General features: G+C 38.7%; 3 protein-coding genes across 4 annotated transcripts; all 3 read right to left on the bottom strand.

Moving 5' to 3' along the window:
* Positions 1-200: 200 nt before the first annotated feature.
* b4galt4 (UDP-Gal:betaGlcNAc beta 1,4- galactosyltransferase, polypeptide 4) lies at positions 201-7,242 on the bottom strand. The gene is made up of 7 exons (XM_057327476.1): positions 7,161-7,242; positions 3,974-4,454; positions 3,196-3,428; positions 2,495-2,682; positions 2,295-2,417; positions 2,030-2,134; positions 201-1,674 (listed from the first exon to the last, which is right to left on the bottom strand). The coding sequence occupies exons 2-7, from the start codon at positions 4,218-4,220 to the stop codon at positions 1,533-1,535; spliced, it is 1,038 nt and encodes a 345-aa protein (XP_057183459.1). The 5' UTR covers positions 4,221-4,454; positions 7,161-7,242; the 3' UTR covers positions 201-1,532.
* A 2,498-nt stretch (positions 7,243-9,740) lies between these two features.
* On the bottom strand, positions 9,741-16,597 carry casr (calcium-sensing receptor). The gene is made up of 8 exons (XM_057321873.1): positions 16,360-16,597; positions 15,463-15,652; positions 15,121-15,384; positions 14,702-15,008; positions 13,484-14,323; positions 13,125-13,355; positions 12,362-12,485; positions 9,741-11,336 (listed from the first exon to the last, which is right to left on the bottom strand). The coding sequence occupies exons 3-8, from the start codon at positions 15,315-15,317 to the stop codon at positions 10,192-10,194; spliced, it is 2,844 nt and encodes a 947-aa protein (XP_057177856.1). The 5' UTR covers positions 15,318-15,384; positions 15,463-15,652; positions 16,360-16,597; the 3' UTR covers positions 9,741-10,191.
* Positions 16,598-17,033: 436 nt separating this feature from the next.
* eif4e1b (eukaryotic translation initiation factor 4E family member 1B) lies at positions 17,034-21,205 on the bottom strand. 2 transcript variants are annotated; one of them, XM_057321996.1, is made up of 7 exons: positions 21,160-21,205; positions 20,868-20,959; positions 20,670-20,765; positions 19,751-19,814; positions 19,470-19,583; positions 18,963-19,102; positions 17,034-18,487 (listed from the first exon to the last, which is right to left on the bottom strand). In XM_057321996.1, exons 1-7 carry the CDS (start codon positions 21,181-21,183, stop codon positions 18,373-18,375), a joined length of 645 nt encoding a protein of 214 aa, XP_057177979.1. In that variant the 5' UTR covers positions 21,184-21,205; the 3' UTR covers positions 17,034-18,372. The 2 variants fall into 2 exon arrangements, with proteins under 2 accessions (XP_057177979.1, XP_057177988.1); XM_057322005.1 differs by having other exon boundaries at positions 21,087-21,199.
* Positions 21,206-21,589: the final 384 nt, after the last annotated feature.

Genomic DNA, 21,589 nt, shown 5'->3' with positions numbered 1-21,589 from the left:
CCTTCTTATTTGTTTCTTTTGTTTTTTTGCAACACATATTTAATTATACGTTTTGTTTAGTGTTTCAACCATAAAGCATAATTTAAACTAAACTGAGCCATAAAGACAGAAAGGAAGCTGAATGTTAAATAAAAAAATGTTTTTAAAGTGATGATATGAAATGCACTGAATAAAGAACAAAAGACACCAGGCACACTACACAAGGACTCCAGTGTTTTTTAAAAAGAGTTGCACTGTTTATACATGAATAAACTCCACAATAAACAGCACATTTGTATCACACCACATTATTTTTTATAAACTTCATTTCTCTTGGAAGGATGTATTTTATTTGATGGATCGTTCTAAAAACTAGCAATACGAAACTGTCAAAACATACTAAACCTTGAAATAAAATATTCAGCATCTTCTACCCCAGTCCTGGTCATCTTGGTCCCATTTTCCATTTCAATGGTTTCATTAAATGTAAAAACAAAGGATAAGAAGATAAGATAAGCTAATATTGATCCGGTACAGTAACACCAACCAATACTGTGAGTGAACAATAAAAAACAATACCAAAAGCACCAACAACTACACTTCACCAAAACAAAAATCAACTGATCTGATTATAAACCTTCATTCCCGTATAAATTGTTTAAAGACACTGATTCAAGACATCAGGAGAGGGTTGCACCAGCCATTTGTATAAGCTCCTAAATTAAAATGTAAAATCCAGGTTTACCTAGTTTGTAAATTACTCTACTTATTTCTGTGGCACCATTTATTTTTAAGGCATAATAAACACATAATTTAACACAGTTAGCAGGTCGTAAACTCACTGTAAAGTAATGCGTAGTCACCATCAATAATCCATTAGCAGTCTTTAAATTCATGAGAAAATATGTTAATTAGTTATAGTTTAATCATTATAAACACAATAGGTATTTTATATGTAAATAATACTCGCAAAAATAAAAAAACACTGATAAAAAATAAATGACATTTTTTATGACTGATGAGTTTATTGATTGTGTTTCGTCAATTTAGTTAAGCGAGTCTGCTATTTTATTTCAACTGTTACTCCTGACAGGAGGCTTCCGCAAATATTTAGTTTAGACGTTACACTAAGTTTAATGGTGGAACGCAAACACATTCAGCAGTGTGTAAATTGTAACTTAATTCTCTTTGCGGCAATTCTAATCAAAATTGAAGTTTATACACAGCTGGTGCAACCGGCCCCAGCTCACCAGACCTGAAACAAACCGAGCTGAATTCAGACCGGTCGAGCAAACCCCCTGCACATTTAACTCAGTTCACATTCAGTAAAAAATAATTCGTTTCTATATCTGAAGATGTTTAATAACATTCTAAGATGAGATAAACACACATTATCTGGACCTGTGACGGCAGTCTGAACTTTAGAGAGATTTTAAAAGCAGGTGCAGGCCACAGCAGAGCTGAATCTGAAAGGCACTTGTGAACGCTAGAGGAAGAGTTCCTCCCTGTGTGTTTCAATACAAACGGTCTCTGGACTATAGCGCACACACGGCTCAATGAGCATGCTCGGGCTGGCCGATGTCTGCGGTGATGTTGATGTAGAGAGGTTCTCTGTTGACAGACAGAATGTTGTAGGAACAGGAATTTAAACCGTCCTTCTTCCACGTCTGAGGAGTACGGCGTAACAGAAGCATCCTGGGTCAACGAGAAAAACAAACATCAGGTGCAATACTCAACCAATCCACTACTTATTAAAAAATGAAAAACTGTTTTTTAAAATAAACATTATCTTGGCAAAGTTGCTACGCAGAGGTTATAAGAGATTACTGACTGGGACTAAGACGCTCTTCTCCGCTCCTCAACTACATAAAACATATGTTATATTAATAACATATAATACATGTGCATGAATAACAACACCACCACCCTGTGACATCAGCGCTTCGGCACATCAAATATAAACATACACAAACATCACGTTTGCGCTAAGATCAAAAGTAAATAATTGTGATGTGTTACTTTGTTGCCTTTCCTTTTTCAAACGTCTCACCTGTCTTTATTCACTTGATTTCCGCTGTCTCTCTTGTGAAAGACCATGGTGTAACGCGCCACCTCGGCGGGCGGCCGCACTATTGTCATTCTCTGTAGTTGTATCCTGAAAAACATGTTTCTGTTAACTCACCAACAGGAAAAGTACAAGATGTAAAATATGCACAGACTGCGTGGGATGTTGACACAAATAGCTCTCAGACGTTTCATTCCACAAGGTACAAGCAAAAACGTCCTCCACGTATAGTTGTACAGTTTTCTCTTACCGTATTCGGAGGTCATCGTCCTCTCCGCCCCAGCCCCAGTATGTGTTTGGAAAGCCGTTCACCAGGTGGAACTGGTCTTTTGTCATGCCTGAAACTCCCCCAAAGTACCCTTTATATCTCAGCCTGCACAGAAAGCGGCACATTTAACGAGACAAATACAATTGAAGACTTTGAATAAAGAAGTTGAGGTTATCCCTCACTTGTAGCCGGTGGAATTCCTCCCCACCACTAGATGTTTGGGCTGTTCCTCACAGACGTATAAATTCTCATCGTTCTCAGGGATGAGATCCACATCGTGGAATATAAAACAGTCCCAGTTGTAATCCTTAAGAGCCTCCAGATAACCAACATTTAACAACTTTGCTCTGTTAAACGTCACATCACCAGCCTGCGAGACAAACACATACATACAGTTTAAACATGTCTGCATCTTACATTATTGTGAACTTTGTCTATTCGTTTTCCCAAGAATCAGTCACCAGATACTCCAGCTCATACACCATATTCATCTAAACATTTCAATCACATTCTTACATGCTGTATCACAACATTTATAAATGCAAAAAATAAAATGTACAGCTCAGAAAGGAAAGATAAGAAACCTTGATGGGCATTATATGCAGAGATGCACCAATAACTTTATCAAATAATCGTTATATATCTATTTGTATTACACAATGTAAATGTATATTTATTTTACATTATTCGTAATATTCATGTTTATATCATTTACGGTAAATGAAAAGTGGTATATTTCAGTGTGAAGCACACAGTCAAATTTAAAATAGAGATCAAGGAGCAATAACGGTGTTGCTTTTGATCTGTGATGGAGGAAATAACATGCAAACTAACTTTTTTTTTTAAACTGACCACCTACACCGCAGAGTACAGTTTTGCCTACCTGATGAATGACGTAGATGGCGTAATGAAGCTGCTGTCTCTGTAAGAAAGGGTGAAGGTGATAGAGGAAGTAGAGCAGGTGCTTCTCTCTGTTTCTGTACGGAATAAGGATGGCAACGCTCTGTCGGGCGACACAGTCGGCGGGGTTATACTGACCCCCCACGACCTCCTGGTTCTCGCTCTCTACCTGCTCCAGCGTCACAGAGGCCTCGAATGTCAGCTTGAGAGCGCCTCCTGTGGAGAACAACACACAGAAATCCGACAAACAGACTTCCACAAGTAAGTGAAAGGCCCACGAGCCAGGTGCAGTCCTTGACTACAGCACCAAGTGGGGGCCACATTAATGACGGGAGTGCTTCTCTGGAGACGAGCCTGAAACTGGCAGACAGCTGCGAAGGGATAAACACACAGTGACATTCACACTGGGGTTCCGTGAGATTCCCACATGTTTCCCTTGGCCTTGCGGTTTTATGGAGTAAAACATCGGCCGTTATTATCAGCTCATGTTAACGGGAATGTTTGCGCACAAAGATCGAAACACTTTCTTATTCTCATTTCACTCCACACCTTTATCATCATCATCTTTCTTACGTAAAACAAAAAAGACGTTAAGCTGAATGTCTTTGCATCTGGTTTTCCCACACGGAAACATGGTGCTTAAAAAAACCCCACTTCCTTTAATGTAAAAGCAAACACTAACAGACGGACATTTCCCGGCATTGCAAGCGTAACATTCAGCAAAGATAAAATGATGAAAATACTCAAGCAAAGAAACTCACGGAGCAGGGGGGAACGCTCCGGACAGCTCTCTTTGAGGGTCTGCTCCTCTACACTCGGTATCATCTCTGATTCAAGCTCTCGTCTCGGAGACTCCTCGATGGCCTTCAAGTCTTCAAACGGACTCTCTTTAACCACATCATCGCTGGAAATCGCCGCTATCCATGCTAAAACGCACAGACACAACACCAGAAGTAACAGACACTTCCCCCTACGCGCCACCTTGAATAGGGTGGGAAGGACGCCCATGTCGACAGTTCAGTTTGATGCGAGATCCAGAGAAGAGCAGCAGAGGACGGGAAGAAAACAGTGAGTCCTAAAGAGAGACATCTGCCTCTCAGTCCATACAAACACAACTTAATATCCACTCCACGTTAATAAGTCACTCTTTATGTTGTCAGGAGTCAAGTGCGACAGTCCGGCAGGTGCTCGGTTGGTTTTTCCACGCTGGAGAGGAAGCCAAGAGGAGTTTTTTGAAAATAGCTGTAAAGTGTAAAAGAAAAACTGAATTAGGGGAGTTAAGATACTACATGGGAAGGTTTAAGGTAATACTTTAAAAAGCATTGCTCACACAGCAGTAGGACTATTGAAGTAAACGGCAAAGAGAAGATATTTCAAAGAATGATGATAACGATGACTTCCATTGTATGACCACAAAATGTCCCAAAAGATGTTGTGAGAAATGTCATATACAATTTTTTTGGTATTTAACAAAAAAAAAGATGCCGAGTCCCATTTCGCCTACTTATACTATGCCCTTAAAGTATGTACTGTTTTTGTTATGGAAAAGTATATACATTTTATTGCGCCGCATGACACTGTGATCCTTTACTGTCACGACCATCAAAATACAGCCCTTCTTTGCATTTAAGCTTGTATTTATTCATTATTTATTTCTTATGTAATGTTTACTGCATACTTACATTTATTAATTCTGTGAAGCATCACTTAATAATGCAGTGTAGCGTCACAAAACTCTGCCTACTCGTGGTGAGTGAGTAATATCAGCCCATGGATCTGCACTTCGAATATTCACCGGAAACAGTAGACCATCCGGGTACTTCCAGCATACTATGATTCGGGGTATACTAATTCTAATTTCGAATAATGTTTAGGACGGATAGTATGCGGATTGGGACTCATGGAGTCTCATACAGGTTTTGAACGGCATGAGGGTGAATATTTTTGGGTAAACTATTCCTTTAAAGTTGTATATTACGTTATTTGCCGAGCTGCCATTATCACAGTTTCAGGCTGGTGCTACGCGGCCCTCGGGCTTACAGATGTGAAGCAACAGTTTTATTTCCTTCTTCTGTCACGTCTATCCTCCAGTCTCATGTGTCATGTTGACACACTGGCTTACCCCTGCTGTGTGCTTTTCATCATCTGCTTCCTGAAGGGTGATCTATAACAGGACCTTCTTCTGTTCTCCCCATAATTCCCTGCCACGTCAAGCTATAGTAAACTTTACTCCACAGACACTCCTTTCATATTGTCTCGGGTTGATCTGGTGCTTCTGTAAAGTTTAAACACTTTCAACAACTTTATTGTCTGATAACAGAGTGGCAACCCAGCACATGGCAATTAAGGTTACAGAGATAATGGATAAGGTCATAATGTAGTAGTTCTATTATTATACATAATTATATCATATATATATACATATAGTATAATAAGTATAATGTAGCAGTTACTGTTATAAATACAGGTTACTGCAGAGAAAAACATTAAGCATATGTACATATTAGGGGGATAAGTGGGGGTCTCTGAGTTTAAGAGGTTGATGACCCCTGCACAATAGCAATGCTTTATACTTAATAATTATAAATTTTATTCGCTGGTATAAATAAATCGTTCCTTTAAATGAGACTCTTACAAAATGTAAACATGATTTTTTTTAAATCATGTCATATACATACGGCCAAAAGTAAGTGGAAGCGAGCATGGCGAAAAATATAAGAACGCTTGGAGCTCTCAGAGCTGATGTGTGGGTGTGCTTTGGTTTTCAAAATAAGTCACGGAGTAATGAGTTATATCAAATAATGCTGTTTACAGGCTTCGCAAGTCATGACACAAGTCACTTGGCTACTGCAGTGCATTAGACACAAAGTTTATTAAGAAAAGTAACAATGACATTTATTGAGATTATATACGGATGTGACACCAGCACATTTACAGCACGGATGAACCAGAGGTTTAATACTTCCCATGTTCAGTGTTTTAACTGTAATGCACCACAACAGCCAAGTGACTTGCGTGAGCCGCCTTATTCCCCTGTGCTACCCACTTGAGGGGCGCAATCCACAGTTTGAGAAGCCAAACCTCTGATCTAAAGGTCCATGCATCACACATCATGGCCACTCTGCAGAGGTGAGGGATGTTTTTACACTTATCCTTACAGAAAACCGCCGGTGGTGCACAGCATGTTGTATTTCTAGCTCTACTTTTAACATTTTCTATTTAAAGTATTGCAATATATCGCAAATGTGTATGGTATCGAAATACATAGCAATATATTGTATCGTGGCCCATCTATCGTGATATGTATAGTATCGGGAGGCGCTTGCCAATACACAGCCCTAGTAACTATACTGTTTTATTGTTTTTTTTGTCATACTTGCAGTTAAACCATAGTAACCACAAATGTACTATGGTCTCACCACAATAACCATAGTTTAACCATGGTATTTATAGCAAAACTATGGTAATACATATATACTAAATCAATCTGCCAAAAAAACATGGCTACTACACTTTTACTATAATAAAAGCATGTGTCATTTTATTAAGGTGCATATAAATGCTTCATTACGACTAAAAAATGACTTTAAATATCTCTAATGTGACTGAATGAAATATAAAAAGCTTGACATTAGGAAACACGATTTTAAAGTGTTATACAAATGTGATTGTTTATTTTTTTAGCTTCAGTTTATGCAACAACAAATGTACAGTGAAGACGAGTTTTCTTTGATTTTTAAGACGTTTCATATTTCCTCTTGACTATTCAAGGCGTCGTTTTTTAGTAACTTACCTGATCGCATGTTCGACTAATAAACTGTCGAGTAAACATTAGTGTCATACTCACACGCTCGTTCGAGGAGACAAGTGAGCACGCATGACTTTTTAATAAGCATTTTAAAGAAAGTCTACAAAAAATATAAGAGAGAAAAGGAGAAAAAAACTCACCGCTGAGAAACAGCTGCTCCTCTTGCTGAGGTGAAGCTTGACACTGCAGTTAAACGCACGCACTTCCGCAAACACCAGCGCCACCGTGACGTCAGGACGCAGCCAACGCATAGCTCATTTAAAATTTTTCCCAACGCAACAAATCAAAAAGGGAGGGTCACGGGTGCCCGTGTCAAAAATACTCGAATGCTTTACTAGAATAGACAGAGAATGGGCGAACGGACGGCTATCTGGACTTTACCAAATACATATTTATTGGTAAACGAAGGAAATAGGTTCAAACCTTAGACACCAGTAACCAATAAACATGTGTCTTAGATTTTATTATTGATTTGATCAGGTTTTTTTGTGATACATTGCATGAAATTTAGTTTTTATGTATTGCCATTTGCTCTCATACTTTGGAAATATCCGACTAGATTTATTAATTGATGACTTTTTTTGTGTTACTAATATCCCCTCAAATACAGGGAAAGAAGACAATATTTTTATTTTTGCTAAATTTCTTATTTGTAAAATGTAAATGCAGTAAACCCAAGCCTTTGTTTTCAGGTTTTGGAAAAAAAATGTAAAGCATCATGATAATTCTGCCGTTAAATATAAACTTTCTTATAAATTATTTTAAGTTATAAACATTTATTTGGAGTTGTTAATTTAATCTATTTATTTGTTAGTTGTTCTAAAAGTAAGCAGTAGTTTAATTTCACATTTAAAAATCAAACTTCTGTTTAAACTTGCACTTAAACTCCTTTAAATCATTAAAATAACCCAATTCTAAGATATTTAAATTTGTTAAATTATCTTGTCACATGACAAGTTAAAAAATGTGAAAATTGCAGTTCCAGACCCTGATTTGTTTATTCAAATTCCAATCTCTTGAAAAATTATGTTTCTTAAAAAAAGAACCTTCTGATCCTTATGGTTAACCTTATAATTTCAATTGACATGTTTGATACTGATTTTACAGATTATACTGATTTTGATTATATAGATATTGATAATAGACTCCTCATTAATAATTGCAACCATCTTTATTTGGATGCATTGGTTTATCTTGCAGTGCCTGTCCCAGAAGGCTTTGAAGGGACGAGTGCCGTGGCTCCAACTTCAATATATATCCTTTTACATGGTTTTGATACTTATTATTAATCAGCATTATCCTATTTGAATATGATTAAAATAAATCAGTATTTATCCTTTTATTTGTGATTATAATATTAACAAATAACACGGTAGAGTACATTACTAGAATAATTCAATTTGAGTTTATATGAATGCTTAGGCCTCTCTTCCTGCTATTATGACTGTTATTAGGAGACCTCTTAACATCATGCTAGAAAACATCTGCAGTTAGCATGCACTTTAGCCTTGAGGGCTTCTGTGCATGTGTGATTGTATTGTTTCGTACACTTGAATGTGTATTGTAAATGAGCGACGCCTGGTTGTTCCATCACAGTGAGGCACCAAATCGCTTGCAAAAACCAGTACTCATTCGGTTCCCCGTGGTGGAATGAACTTCCAGCCTCCACCCGAACTGCAGCATCCTTCACAACTTTCAAAAAACAGCTCAAAACATATACCGGTTCCGCATTTATTTGACTAGCCAATTACTGTCTGTCTTGTGTCTTTAAAAAATAAATCTTGTTCAGTCTCTCCCTTGCTTAATCCAGCTTTGATCCTCCTAGTAGATTGGCCTTGTAAAATACGGTACTGTTTAGTGTGTTGACAAAATGTTTATATGCTCTCCTACTTGTAAGTCGCTTTGGATAAAATCCTCTGCCAAATGAATAAATGTAAATATTTTAGGAGAACTGAAAACGAATGGAAAGTTATACACGATGATGGACATAACACCGGAGAGACCTAGTGGCCTTTTTAACGTGTTATAATTAGTTCCCGAAGTATATGCCTGTCATCTTTGATGATCTATAGGACTATATGTCCTATCTCATGACTTCAGAACTCTTTGAGAGCTTTGTGTCCTCGTTTAAGTAATTATCTATTGATAACCAATCATGCGAGTGTGATTTACCCAAGTACTGACATAATTAGAAAACCTCTGCATAAATATCACTGTATTTTGAATGTAAGGAGAGTAGCCTGGAACTCCTTGAGTGCTGACGCTGACTTCTGCTGGCAAAACTACAAACACATTTTCTTCGGTAAATTGCATTCCTGACTCATTGTCTTCCTTCATCATAATTGGTCTATGGGTCTTTCACTGTCAATCCCATACAGCTTCAATTTTCGTTTTTTTTAAAACATTTTTTATTTAAAAATGTATTTCTCCGTGTTTGGGTTACCAGCTGGATGAAATAATAAAATGACAATAAACAACAAAAACGAGAGTGAAGGATGTAAAAATGCCTTGAATTGTCCACATGAATTAAAAATGGACCAATTTTAATTTTGCCCACATTAGTAGTTTTGTGGTGAACAATTCATCTGTCGGTTAAAATAACATTGTTTTAATTCAAATATGAAAAATGTTCAATTCAATTAAAAATGAATTGAAAGAAAGTTAATTGAAAAAGTAAATGACACTAGTCTTGAATACCTTTGGTCAAGACTATACCGCCCCAAACACTTACTGCTTGTACATTTGCATATGTAAACTTCGGTCTTAGCAGAACTAACATTTCACTACAGGTGTGTATATATAACTGTGTGTGTGTGTGACAAATAAAAAAAACTTGAATCTAAACAGATAAGACATCAATCAATGTTTGGTTTTATTTCTCTGCATCATAGAGCTGACAGTCTTAAACAGAGTGACTCAAGAAGTGTCTACGTAAGATGTGTTTGGTCAATAAAAGGCTTGCATGCGAGCAGAGGAAAGACTTTACGTGTGTGTTGTGTTACGGTGGGTTGAAGTGTGGTTGACTTCCATCCATGCCTAAAAAGTCTGTTCTCACGTTCTCAAGTTTCAGGGAAAAAAAACAGGCTGATCCCTTACCAGAAAACGAGATTTAGAAAAAAATCCAGTATAAAACACTCATAGTACAATGTCTACTCACAAAGCAGTTCTTGTTTATTTCACAGAGTTCTTTCTAGATTCCTCAAAGCTTAAAGAAAAACTGACCGTTCCGCTTCCAAAGCTCACCCTCGGTTTCTGACTTTGCCTGCGTACGGACGGAGACTCGGCTTCATTCCCATTGGTCTTCAGGATGATTGACGAGGAGGGCGACGAGGCGGAGGAGCCGCCCACGCTGCTCGACCTCTTCCTGGAGGCGGAGTTGTGCCGAAGCGTTGCCTTGGCCGCCGCTTTGAAGGCGTGAGCCGCCGTGCTGCAGCGAACCTCCTCGATGGTGTTCCTGGACGGCTTGAAGAGGATGATGTAGACCTTGTTGAAGAAGATACAGGCCAGCAAACTGAAGCTGGAGGCCAGGATGGCGATGACCTCCACCGCCGAGACGAATTTGCCGTACGTGCTAAAGTATGCGGGGATGAAAGAGATCCAGACGATGAAGAAGATCAGCATGCTGAACGTGATGAACTTGGCCTCAGTGAAGTTTTCGGGGAGTTTCCGAGACTTGAAGGCGAAGAAAAAACAGACGGCCGCCAGCACGCAGGTGTAGCCGATGAGGAACCCCAGTGCCATCATGGAGCCCTCGTTGCAGGTGATGAAGATGATCTCGTCGATGTCATAGTTTCTGTAACTCCCTGGCGGAGCGTTGTACAGCCACACCACGCAGATCATGACCTGCACGAATGTGAACAAGAACACCAATAAAAACTGCAGGTTCAGGCCCCACCACTTCCGGTGGAGGCTGGTGGGGATTTTGGCTTCGAACACCAGCAGGACCCGGTTGGTTTTGACTAGAATGCAAGAGATGCACAGCACGAAGCTGATGCCGAAAGCCGGTTGGCGTAGGCGGCACGTCCAATCCTGAGGTTCGCCTATGAAAATGAGGGAGCTGGAGAAACAACAGATGAGCGAGAAAAGCAGAAGGTAAGAGAGCTCCCGGTTCGAGGCTTTCACGATGGGAGTGTCACGGAATTGCACAAAAACACCCAGAACAAAAGCCGTTAACAGGACGCCGAGAACTGCGAACAAGGCCAAAGCGATCCCAAAAGGTTCGGTCCAGGAGAGAAACTCGATCTCCTTTAGAAAGCAAGAAGTGTGATTGCCATTCGACCAGGAGTTGTTGGGACACTTCGAACAAATGCTGGCATCTGAGAAAAGAAAATACAACATTTAAAGTCTTACCGTTAAAAAACGGGAAACAAAGTAAAAGTGTAGTTAAAGTGCCTCTCAAATTGGGCCACGGCCCTCCGGTGGGGCATATCGGTATTGCAGGAAGGCAGAGGTCAAGTCAAAATTTTGATATATTAAAATAAAAACATTTTCATTACAATTGATTTGTGATTTGTATGCAGTGTTATGGGTTAAAAATGTATTTAAAAGTTTACATCATTTTACCCTAATCAGAATATGATTTGCACGTGTTGCGGTAGCGCACATAATTCACATGAAACCCTTATTTTATGTTGATAATTTTGTGCAAAGGCAAAATTAGATATTCTTCATGTGAACACTAAAGTATCCCAATCAAGCCAAATTCACGCTATATGGGCAATTTTACTGAATTGGTGCCGTTTCTGTTCCCAGCCCATTATATGTATAAAATGCATTAAAATCAATAATATGCATTTTATTATTTAACAATCATTTAAAATAATGTTTAAATAACATTATTTAAACAATTAATCATATTAATAGTATTTAAAAATGATAATAATACTTAGTCCTATTAAGCGGATTTAAATAATTCAACTTTTTTTTGCTTTTGCTATAGGTCCCATCACTATATTTCACCACAAAATATAATGATTAAAATTCTTAATTATTTTTGCATTTTCGTGCAACTGTTCTATCCCTTCAATTTTAGTCCTGTCCGCTGGTTTTGACTCATCCCTTTACCTTTGTTATTTCTGGAAAATTGTTTATTTTAAGAATACTACTTTTGCTCAATTATTAGAATTTGCTCAATGATGTTAGCATGGTCACCATATCACATTTCATGTATTTTTTCCATGCTAAAAACTCTGTCCTGCAACGTTCAGTCCTATAAAAAATGCATCCATCTTCCAAAAAAAAATAATATATGTTATTAAACGAAATTAAATTAAACGTGTTAAACGAAATTAAGACAAGTCTACATAAGTCATCAAGTTGTCCCGGCCTTTATTAGTCTAACCTTTATGATCGCTGTACTCTCCATCTGAGCATTCAGTACACTCAAAGCAGCATGTGGGTTTCCCATCAATAATTCCTTTCCTGGTCCCAGGTTCACACTCCTCACTACAGTTAGAAAACGGTACCTGGTACAGAAGAACGAAACAAATTTAGTCTAATACTTGAAATACATCATTAAAAAGACTATACATGCACACAGGGCGATGATGTACTTCCACTAAAATCTCAGCCCGCTATAAGCCACTTCCGCTGTCATAGCAATGAGGTAATTTGCCTCCAAGCGATAACGATATGTTTACTAAAAAAAACGTTCAAATTTCAGCGAACTAACAGCACTATAGCTGAGCATTGTTGAGCAAACCTCGAGTAAATGCAAAAGTTTACTTAGTTTTTTTTTCATATTTGTGGATGTACCTTGAAATGTATAGCTTGAATGCTTTCCCCGTTTGGGTTGTCGATGTATGATGTAGTGTTTGGATCATTTGACTCGCATCGCTGACCGTAATCCGAAAAACGTCATTGTTCCCTATGGGCACTACGTGAGGTGGCTGAGACACAACGTGGAAGCGATTGTGCATAGAGGCTTTACCACTGTTAATACTATAGTAAAATAGTCAATAACTGTATAAGAATGCTATTTGCACAATCAAACTTCTTCCTGACAGTCTACGTCGCATTGCGTCACCAAAGTGTAGACACTAGTAAGGAATACTGTGAGGGTTTGTTGGTGTTTGGTAAAAGTCTAAAGAGAAGTCCAGACTAACCTCAGTTAGACGGCCGTTCCACAGTATTTTCGTCTTGTCTACGGAGAGTTTGGCCCCGTTCTTGTTATGTATGCTGTAATAACCAACTTCTTCAAACACAACAGATCCGTCCTCAGTTGAGCGATGCCAGTTTACGATGGTATAGTTTGCTGACACCTCACTGGCATTGTCGAAACGCACCCTCTCGCCCATGCCGTTTACAAAGTTGAGGTGTCTCAGTTGTTTCAGAACCTTGAAGATTTCAACAAATACAAAAAGCATGCAAGTAAATATCAGCAGGATGCTGCAGTAGAAACCCTCGTGCAGAGTCTTTTTTTAAGAATCTTTTTGCAAATATAAACGTCTGGCAAGCATCTTACCTGCCACGCCTCCACTTTTCTAATGTCTGCGCAAGAGCCGTTAGCGAACAATCCTTTCCCCGGAGTACAGTTGAGGATGTCTTGAAGGGCCTGCGCTATGGCATAAACAGCCACATACACGTTATAAGAAATTCTCAGATGCGTGTAGTCCAGGTACGGCGTCTCTACGCTCGCGATGTCATCTTCTCCAGTGCACAAGGGTCTGAAACTCGTACTGCCATTCTCGCTGTCCTCGTTCCTCAGGCTATCTTCCAGGTAACAGTTGAAAGTCTCCTCCCAAAACTCCCGCACAAATTCATTATGACAGGACTGCTTTGGATGCACTTGCTGTAGGAATTCTTTAAGGCCAGGAATCTTCCCAGCCCTCAGCACAAAGCCGATGGTTCCACCCATGACATCCAGATAATCCGGCTTGGCCACCAGACTGGAGCTCGCCCAAGCTTCACTCGCCAACCACACCCGGTCTGTGACGTTTCGCCTCACCATCTCTTTAACCAACGGCTCGATGTCCGGGCCACTGGCGAACACAGCGATGACCTTGGCCGTTGAGTTCTCGATGCGGTCCGCCAGCCGGCGAATCTCGGCTTCGTCGAAATACTGCGAAATCAAAAAGTTGAGGTCGATGCAGATGTCCCGATGAAACATTTCGTTCTCGAACTTTTCGATCCCCGGACGGCCGTATTCATCATCGGAGCCTATGGCGATGACCCAGTTCCACTGGAAGTGGTCGATGATGGCCGCCATGGCGATTGCTTGGTACTCATCTGTAGGGATGGTTCTCATGAAGGATTTGTACTGATTCTTGTTGCTCAAAAGGCGACTGGACGAGGCGTAGCTGATCTGAAAAATGACACACGAGAAGGACAATTGAAACACAAATGTCTCCATTGGAGTTTCAGGAGAGATCTCAACAATGTCTCAAACATTTCTCATCAAATTTACCCAAATTCCCATTTGTTTCTGTTTGTATTTGAGCAATTTTAGGAGAAAAATCTGAGACTTAAATGAAACACAACACAGAACTCCATCAAATCTCCTGAGCCGTGAAAGAGCAACATCTGAGCAACAACGTTTTCCATTGAGAAATGAGACATTAGGAATAACGGATGTCTGTAAAAATATCCAATGCATTAAATGGCATTTGCATACTTCCTACTTCATCACAAAACTATTAAAAATATCCATAAATTATTCATCAATCCATTTAAAAAAAACAACCTGAGGAATGTAGAAGAGGCCAACAAGGTCAGCCACTGCTGTGGAGACGGCGGATCCGGACGCCCCAACCACCGCGATGGTCGACGGGATGTTTCCCGTGCAGTTACAGAACTCATCCAAGTTGAGCGAATCAATCTTATTCTGTGCGACAAAGCTCAGCGATGCCTCCAGAGCTTTAGAGACAGTGTTGCACGTGTCAAATATACGGTAACCGAGCGTGATGTTGGGAAGAAGAGTGGAGCTGTTGTTGATCTCCTCTATAGCGAAAATCATGGCTTGAAGCCAACGGAACCCACGAAAGTTATATCTGAAAAACACGTATCGTATTCGACGTCACACGTGAATCGAAATATTGACCAAAAACAAAATCTACGTGCAAGAGTTGTCTGATAAACACCAACACTGAGCATTTGGAGTACCTCACACACTCCGTTGACTCCGGCCTCGCTGCCAGATCCTGATCTTTAGAAGCCACCCCAAAGTGTATAGGGAAAAGCCCACCCAGCAGTATGTCACCCGTCTTCTGAGCTCTCTGATATGGCCCGTAAGTAGAAATGACACAGCTGAAGCCCATTAAAACCAGACAGTGCAGGTAAAACCTCAGATGACACTTCATTGCTTCAGTTGGTTTCTGATGTGGTCTTCATGAAGCGAGGCAGATTTTTGGACTTCTTGTATTCCGTCTAGAGTCAAAAGATCATTTACAATGTAACTCCGTCGACTGTTGATGGTATCAAATCAAAACAAGGGTGTTTACTCACAGTTTGGATCATACGAGGGTCTGTTGGTGGAGGCGTCGATCGTTCCCGTCTGTCCTCCAGTAAATGCCTCTCCTGTTCATTACGAGGTTGTGATGGATCGAAGAAAATACGGCCCGTGAAAATATTTTAGAGATGACAGTGATTGATTTTTTGATTCACCACACACTGTTTGGTTGAATGCTTAATATTCCTGAAGAAATCAATTTAAAACAGGATACTTAATAGAATTATAGTCAAAACAAAGCACGTGTATATTCACTAGCATTACTACCACACCACGGTGTGAAATACGCTGTACATGAAATGCACACCATTTACATTTTTCTATACATATAAACTATACTTCATTTTTCCCAAATGTCCTGTACAGACTGTCTATTATCGACAGTAAAACAGATCAAATGATACAAAACGAGTCATTTGCATTTTGAATCTAATTTTGGGCAAACATCATATAATTGTTCAAACAATTCCATTTTTTAAAAACAAGAACGTTTTAGTAAATAACGAAGAAAATGAAGCCAATAAGAGCTCAGAATAGATATGAACTCCATCTCAGGGTGACACCTCAAGAAGCTGCTTGATAAAATGAGAATATTTCCAATAACATATATTATTATAACATTAAAGTATATTCTTATATATAACTTTATTCCCACAGTTTCATCTGTCACAGTTAAGATGAATTCACTATTATTATTCCATTCTATTCTTCATAAAATTTGAAAAAAATGTATATATTTCAGAGATGATAATTGGGCAATAACTTGAATTCAACATATTTAGAACAAGTGGTCGATCATGTTGAAAGATATGAAACTTTAGTTTCATGGTTTCTCTGATAGTTTAGGGAATGATATCTGGTTGGCACTAAAAGGTTTGTTCCACATCACTAACCTTCCCCATGCAGGATCTGCGTGTTATTCTGTGGTCGGTGTAGTCACTTTCCAGGTGAAACGGTTCAGCATCTACTACTCATTAGCTCTGGAAATATGCTTCAGCAGGACTCGGCTATTCCACACCTAATACTGATCAAGTCCCTGGAAAAAAGTAAAGGGCGCTTTACGTAAGAGAACAGGGTACATGAGCGTCAGTCTGAAAACTGAAATCAACTTTTCTTACGAATGTTTCTGGTCTTTTCTAATGTAAAGAATTGAGAAAAAGTATCTCAACGTAGGTATAAATGTAAGCACTTTGTTTTAAAGTCGTAGTTAAAAACTAAATTATATCTCTTATACACACACAATGCAGATTTTATAGCAAACAGCCAAAAAAATGTTGTTAAGGCATCGGACAATTTTCCTAATTGGACAAACGTCAAGACCTGATAAGATGCAAAAAGTAAAAAGTACAAGAAAGGGTCTTACCTCATTAGGAAAAGCCATCAAAGAGACAAAAGCCAGATCACAACTTTCACTAAATATCAAGACGAACATCAAATTTAAAATGATTTTTTAAAATGGTTTCAAAAAAAAGTTTTTTGCATTAGTGTTATAATTTTCGTACTCTCTCTGTTATTTGCGGTTTTGGAGAAATTTCATCAAGTTCCTCCATTCATTCTACGCGCTGTGACTGTGTGCGTTGTTCCTATGAGAAGAGTGAAACATTAACCAGAGAGGCAGGTCCACTTCCTCTGGTCACTCCTATTTCAAACCCATCAACACGACTAAAACCAATGATAAAATCATCACTGAAGAACTTAAAAGAAACCTCTGCCGTTTCTTTTCGTACATTATTTTCTATTCAAGACAAGTTTGTTCTGAGGACAAAGTGAGATGTGCGTGCTTAAACCTCCCATGAAATCAATGTAATGAATACGTTAGTCTTAAGAATATCTACAAACTAGCATCTTCTAAACAATTAACGAAATGTGCATTTAGAAGTTCTAATTTAGTTTAGTTCTTTTACTTTCACAAACACAGATCAGGGACTTTTATGACATCATTCTGCACCTCAGCTTCTGGTCAGATTCCAGGCCGTGAGGTCAACTAAACACTATTGGCCCTTCTCAGGGGGGAGGGGCCACTCAATATAACCCCACCCCAATTTCCTATTTCAGTGGAAATTAAATAAGCACATCGAACAAAGCTGCACTTCAACAGCACTTCAGCGGGTCTTTATGTACTGCTCATCTTTGATGCAAAATGATCCATGTCACAAGTAACGATCTTGGTTGAAAACTTTTTGTAACACTTCTCTTTAAAGTTGGAACGAAACGGAAGTAGCGATCGTTTTTTCTTCAGTATCGTGAAGTATATCCGAGTGAAACAACTTCTGAGAAAAAAAGAAGGGCAGGACTTGATATCGTTTATCGAGTACTGATTGGGTCGTTAAACGTTGGGTGTAGATTTATAATCCAGTTTGCAATCTGTCAGTCATTGGAGCCCTGCCCTCGCACCATTCCTCGTGAAGAGAGGTCGTTTCAAGGGGGGTTTAACGTTTTTGATTAAAGATTATAAATGCAAATTATTATTTTTTTAAATAAAGATGTGCACAGATAAATAATTTATAATGAACACTGCAACACCGTGTAAATAAATTGGAATTGACATTTTTCATTTCATGCCGACTTTAAACCAGTTTTTTATTGTTCTTCAATCATTTGTAAGAGAAGCATATCTAAATTCTCCATAGAAAAAGACCCGGCTGTGTTTAATACAAAGCAATCCGTATCGACAGGGTACAGCGTTCACGCTAGGAAAGCCAGTGCATTCTTTCAGCACACTTTTGCAAAAGAAGTTCAAGTTTTAATTGTCAAAAAAAAAGCCATGCTAGACAACTCGCGTCAAAACAAGTGCAACTCAAGTTCAGCATAGTCTCGCATATAACACATTTAAGTGCTCTCACTAATGAAGAAAATATACAAAGATAACCTCTACGTCTCGAACAGTGCCACAACAATACATATTTTCAAACAACAAACTTGTTCTTGGTTATAGAGTTGCTCTTAGTTGCTGTGTCTGCGTGGGCTTGATATCCAATGACAAGCTTCTGTGGAAGGCCCAGACTCTCTTTATACTTCTGACTGCAAAGAAGAACAAAAGACAAGAATTACACCGCATTTCTTTTCAAAATCCTACAGCTGCATTCTGTTGTCTAATCTGGGTCCTCTTGACTTCACACGGCAGAAAGTGATGCTTCATACTTCAAACTCTAGGACACAACTTTATAAGCACTAGAAAACGTTTTAGAACAAATCTTGTGTTTGCTGTGGGGACTGGGTCCACAGAGAATCACACAGTTGTACATTATCTCCTAGCAGCAGTGGACTGCACCATCCTACTGACATGATGCATAATTAACTTCATTAGGTTGCCAAGCACAAATTCCTTTTCCGTTATGGCTACTGTTCACACAGTGCTTACACGTGACTTCATTTAAAAGATGTTTCGACGTTTAATCTGCAGCTCAGCCAAGTGATACGCATGCAAAGTTATGGATTTTCTTTCGAAGGTTTAGTTCAGGTCAAAGCTAACGTTCAAGGACAAATTTATGCTTACCCAATGTATGTAACGGTCTCGCAATTCTCCGCATTAGAGGTCCAGATGGCAATTTTGTCCCCTTTGGCACGGATGTTTATGACACTTCCACAGATATCCCGGCTGAAAGAGCCAAAGCTCTCTCCGATGAGACACAAGAGCTGTCACAAGAACAAATGTTTAGGGACATTTAGCATTCATTTTGAGTCCACAAACATTTATTATCGAAAAGATTGTTAAATTTAAAAAACAATAAAAGGGCAGGTTCCTGGACGGGAATTAGCTTAAGCCAAGGCCTTAGTTAAATTAGGGTGTTAAAAACATACTTCACAAAAAAACATCACTGTGTGTATATTGAGACAAAACAATCATATTTTAAGATATGCGAGTACGAGTTGTTTTTGATCAAGCATTTAAATTCGTCTGGGACTAGGCTTAAGCCCTGTCCGAGAACCACCACAAAATATTTAATGCAAGAATAAAATTAGTTTTAATTCTATTAAAGCAGAAAGTGTGTTTTTCTCAGACCGTCTCCAGCCAGAAACGGTCAAGTTCAGTGTGTCTATGCTGCTTGGCGAGAGTAATCAGCCAGCGGCCGCCACATTTATTACTCCTGTCCTCCCACATGGGCTCTATGCCGTCCTGCAAAATGACAACAAAACACACTTGTGGGATACAGGTTCAGTGCAGCCTGGAATACAATAAACGGAACAATTTAAGCACATCTGTTTGAGACCGCGAACGATACTTTTAGACAGCATCAATACACACAATAACAACAAAAGAGAAACAAAGTAACACCTGCTCACCTTGAACATGGAGTAGTCGCACCCGGAGGAGAGTTTGCTTGGCGGCTGTATGTTGTTGTGTATTCTGTTCAAGTGGAAGCGAAGGAAGCAGATGAAATGTTACATTTAGAAAAATGTTAAAAGCGATAGTTCACCCCAAAATAATAATTGTGTCATGATTTCACCCTCTTGTCATTTCAAGCCTTTATGACTTTTTTCCGCAGAACACAAAATAAGATATTTTCAAGAAAGTTGGTAACGGAACAGTGCCGGCACCCATTCACTTCTATTGTATGGACACAAAACCAATGCAAGTAATTGGGTGCCGGTTAATAACATTCTTCAAAATATCTCCTTTTGGGTTCTGCGGAAGAAATAAAGTCATACAGGTTTGGAATGGCAATAGGGTGAGTAAATGACGACAGAATTTTTATTTTTGGGCGAACCAGCACTTTAAGTTGTAAGGAATTTTAACAAAAATGTAACGGCTCAAAGGCAGCAGCCCTTTATAATTACTTAGAATGATACAAATATATAATATTACGTGGCGTGTAAAAATAAATCATATCAGCCAAAAAAGTATTAGTGCATCCCTAATTTACAGTATATGGTTTTCATATTCAATGACTAATTTTGGATTTAAAAAACGATTTAAGGTGCAACATGACCCACAGAGTGCTTTCGCATTACTTGGAGGGCATGAGGAAAACATCAAGTGAAGTGTTTGGCTCCAAAATGAGATAACTCCGTTTTTTATTGTGCATTCGAATTAATATCAATCAAACTGCAGTTGGTTTGTTTTGATTTAAGCCATAATAACAACAAAAATACTGCCAACTAACGATAAAACACAATAAAAACATGATAACATAACTTCAAAAATCATGTTTTTTATCATCTCATTTTGGAACCAAACTCTTCAAATATATCTAGAACTCACGCCCAGAAGTCCTCAACTGTGTCGAACTTCGTGATCAGTCTTAAATTGTCTTGCCACATTTTGCTCTTATCATTCTTGTAGAACCAAAGACCCCATCTACAAACAAAGATTACAATCCATTAAAAACAAGATTAACATTGATTTAACTTTAATGTGAGTATAAATATTACTCAATATAACAGATTAAACTAAACCCGCCTGTTTTGTAATGGGTGCTTCATATAGGGCTCTTTCAGAATGGATGTCACAACTTTCTTTTTCTCGAACTTCTTTTTCGATACTTTATCGATCTGTTAACAAAACAAACAGGCAGGTAGAAGCGCATCACTGAAACGCCAACACTACACCGTCAAACTTCTGATGTGAATCTGCATCCCTAAATCAAGTTATTAAAGTACCACACATAAAACAACATACATATGACTATTTTGACGTGTTTGTGTTCGATAAAGTAAGAGTTCGCTGTTTATTTCGATAACTTCACGCTCACCAGCTGTACAGCACACGACGCCATGTCGCTCACGCGCGCGAGGACAGTCAGAGGATACGTTGCGTGTGCACGCTCAGCACAGCATTTATTGCTTCACATTTCACATTTTTTAAAATGATTATTTATTTAACAGCAATGTTGTACCCTCAATGAACACATTTTTTAATACATTTTATACAACACAAAAATAAAACCCAACAGTTTTAAGGCTTTTTCAAATCGCATTTATTATTAGCATTTATGTGGTGTTACATGGTAAAAAAAAACAATTTGGACTTTTTCTTAACCCTTTGTGCATTAGTGTAGGTTTTTTGTTAGTGCATGGCGTGCTAGCTTTAATAATAGACAAATGAGCGAAAAGACACGTATTTTGGGGAGAACGTGTAACGTAACTGGGATAGTGAATGAAACTGTTCAATAACAGATGCTT

This window comes from Triplophysa rosa, linkage group LG2 (assembly GCF_024868665.1).
Source record: "Triplophysa rosa linkage group LG2, Trosa_1v2, whole genome shotgun sequence".
Lineage (NCBI taxonomy): Eukaryota > Metazoa > Chordata > Actinopteri > Cypriniformes > Nemacheilidae > Triplophysa > Triplophysa rosa.
Note: the sequence above shows the minus strand (reverse complement) of the source record. Positions and strands in the feature narration are given on the sequence as shown.

Coding starts and splice junctions, on each gene's coding strand:
- b4galt4 (XM_057327476.1), bottom strand. CDS start 4,220: ATGGGCGTCCTTCCCACCCTATTCAAGGTGGCGCGTAGGGGGAAGTGT. Junction 3,429..3,973: donor GGAGCGTTCCCCCCTGCTCC/GTGAGTTTCTTT, acceptor TGTTCTCCACAG/GAGGCGCTCTCAAGCTGACA. Junction 2,418..2,494: donor AGGAATTCCACCGGCTACAA/GTGAGGGATAAC, acceptor CTTTCTGTGCAG/GCTGAGATATAAAGGGTACT.
- casr (XM_057321873.1), bottom strand. CDS start 15,317: ATGAAGTGTCATCTGAGGTTTTACCTGCACTGTCTGGTTTTAATGGGC. Junction 14,324..14,701: donor GCCTCTTCTACATTCCTCAG/GTTGTTTTTTTT, acceptor GTCATTTTTCAG/ATCAGCTACGCCTCGTCCAG. Junction 11,337..12,361: donor AGAGTACAGCGATCATAAAG/GTTAGACTAATA, acceptor TTCTTTTCTCAG/ATGCCAGCATTTGTTCGAAG.
- eif4e1b (XM_057321996.1), bottom strand. CDS start 21,183: ATGGCGTCGTGTGCTGTACAGCTG. Junction 20,960..21,159: donor CGTCGTGTGCTGTACAGCTG/GTGAGCGTGAAG, acceptor TTTTGTTAACAG/ATCGATAAAGTATCGAAAAA. Junction 19,584..19,750: donor GCGACTACTCCATGTTCAAG/GTGAGCAGGTGT, acceptor GTCATTTTGCAG/GACGGCATAGAGCCCATGTG.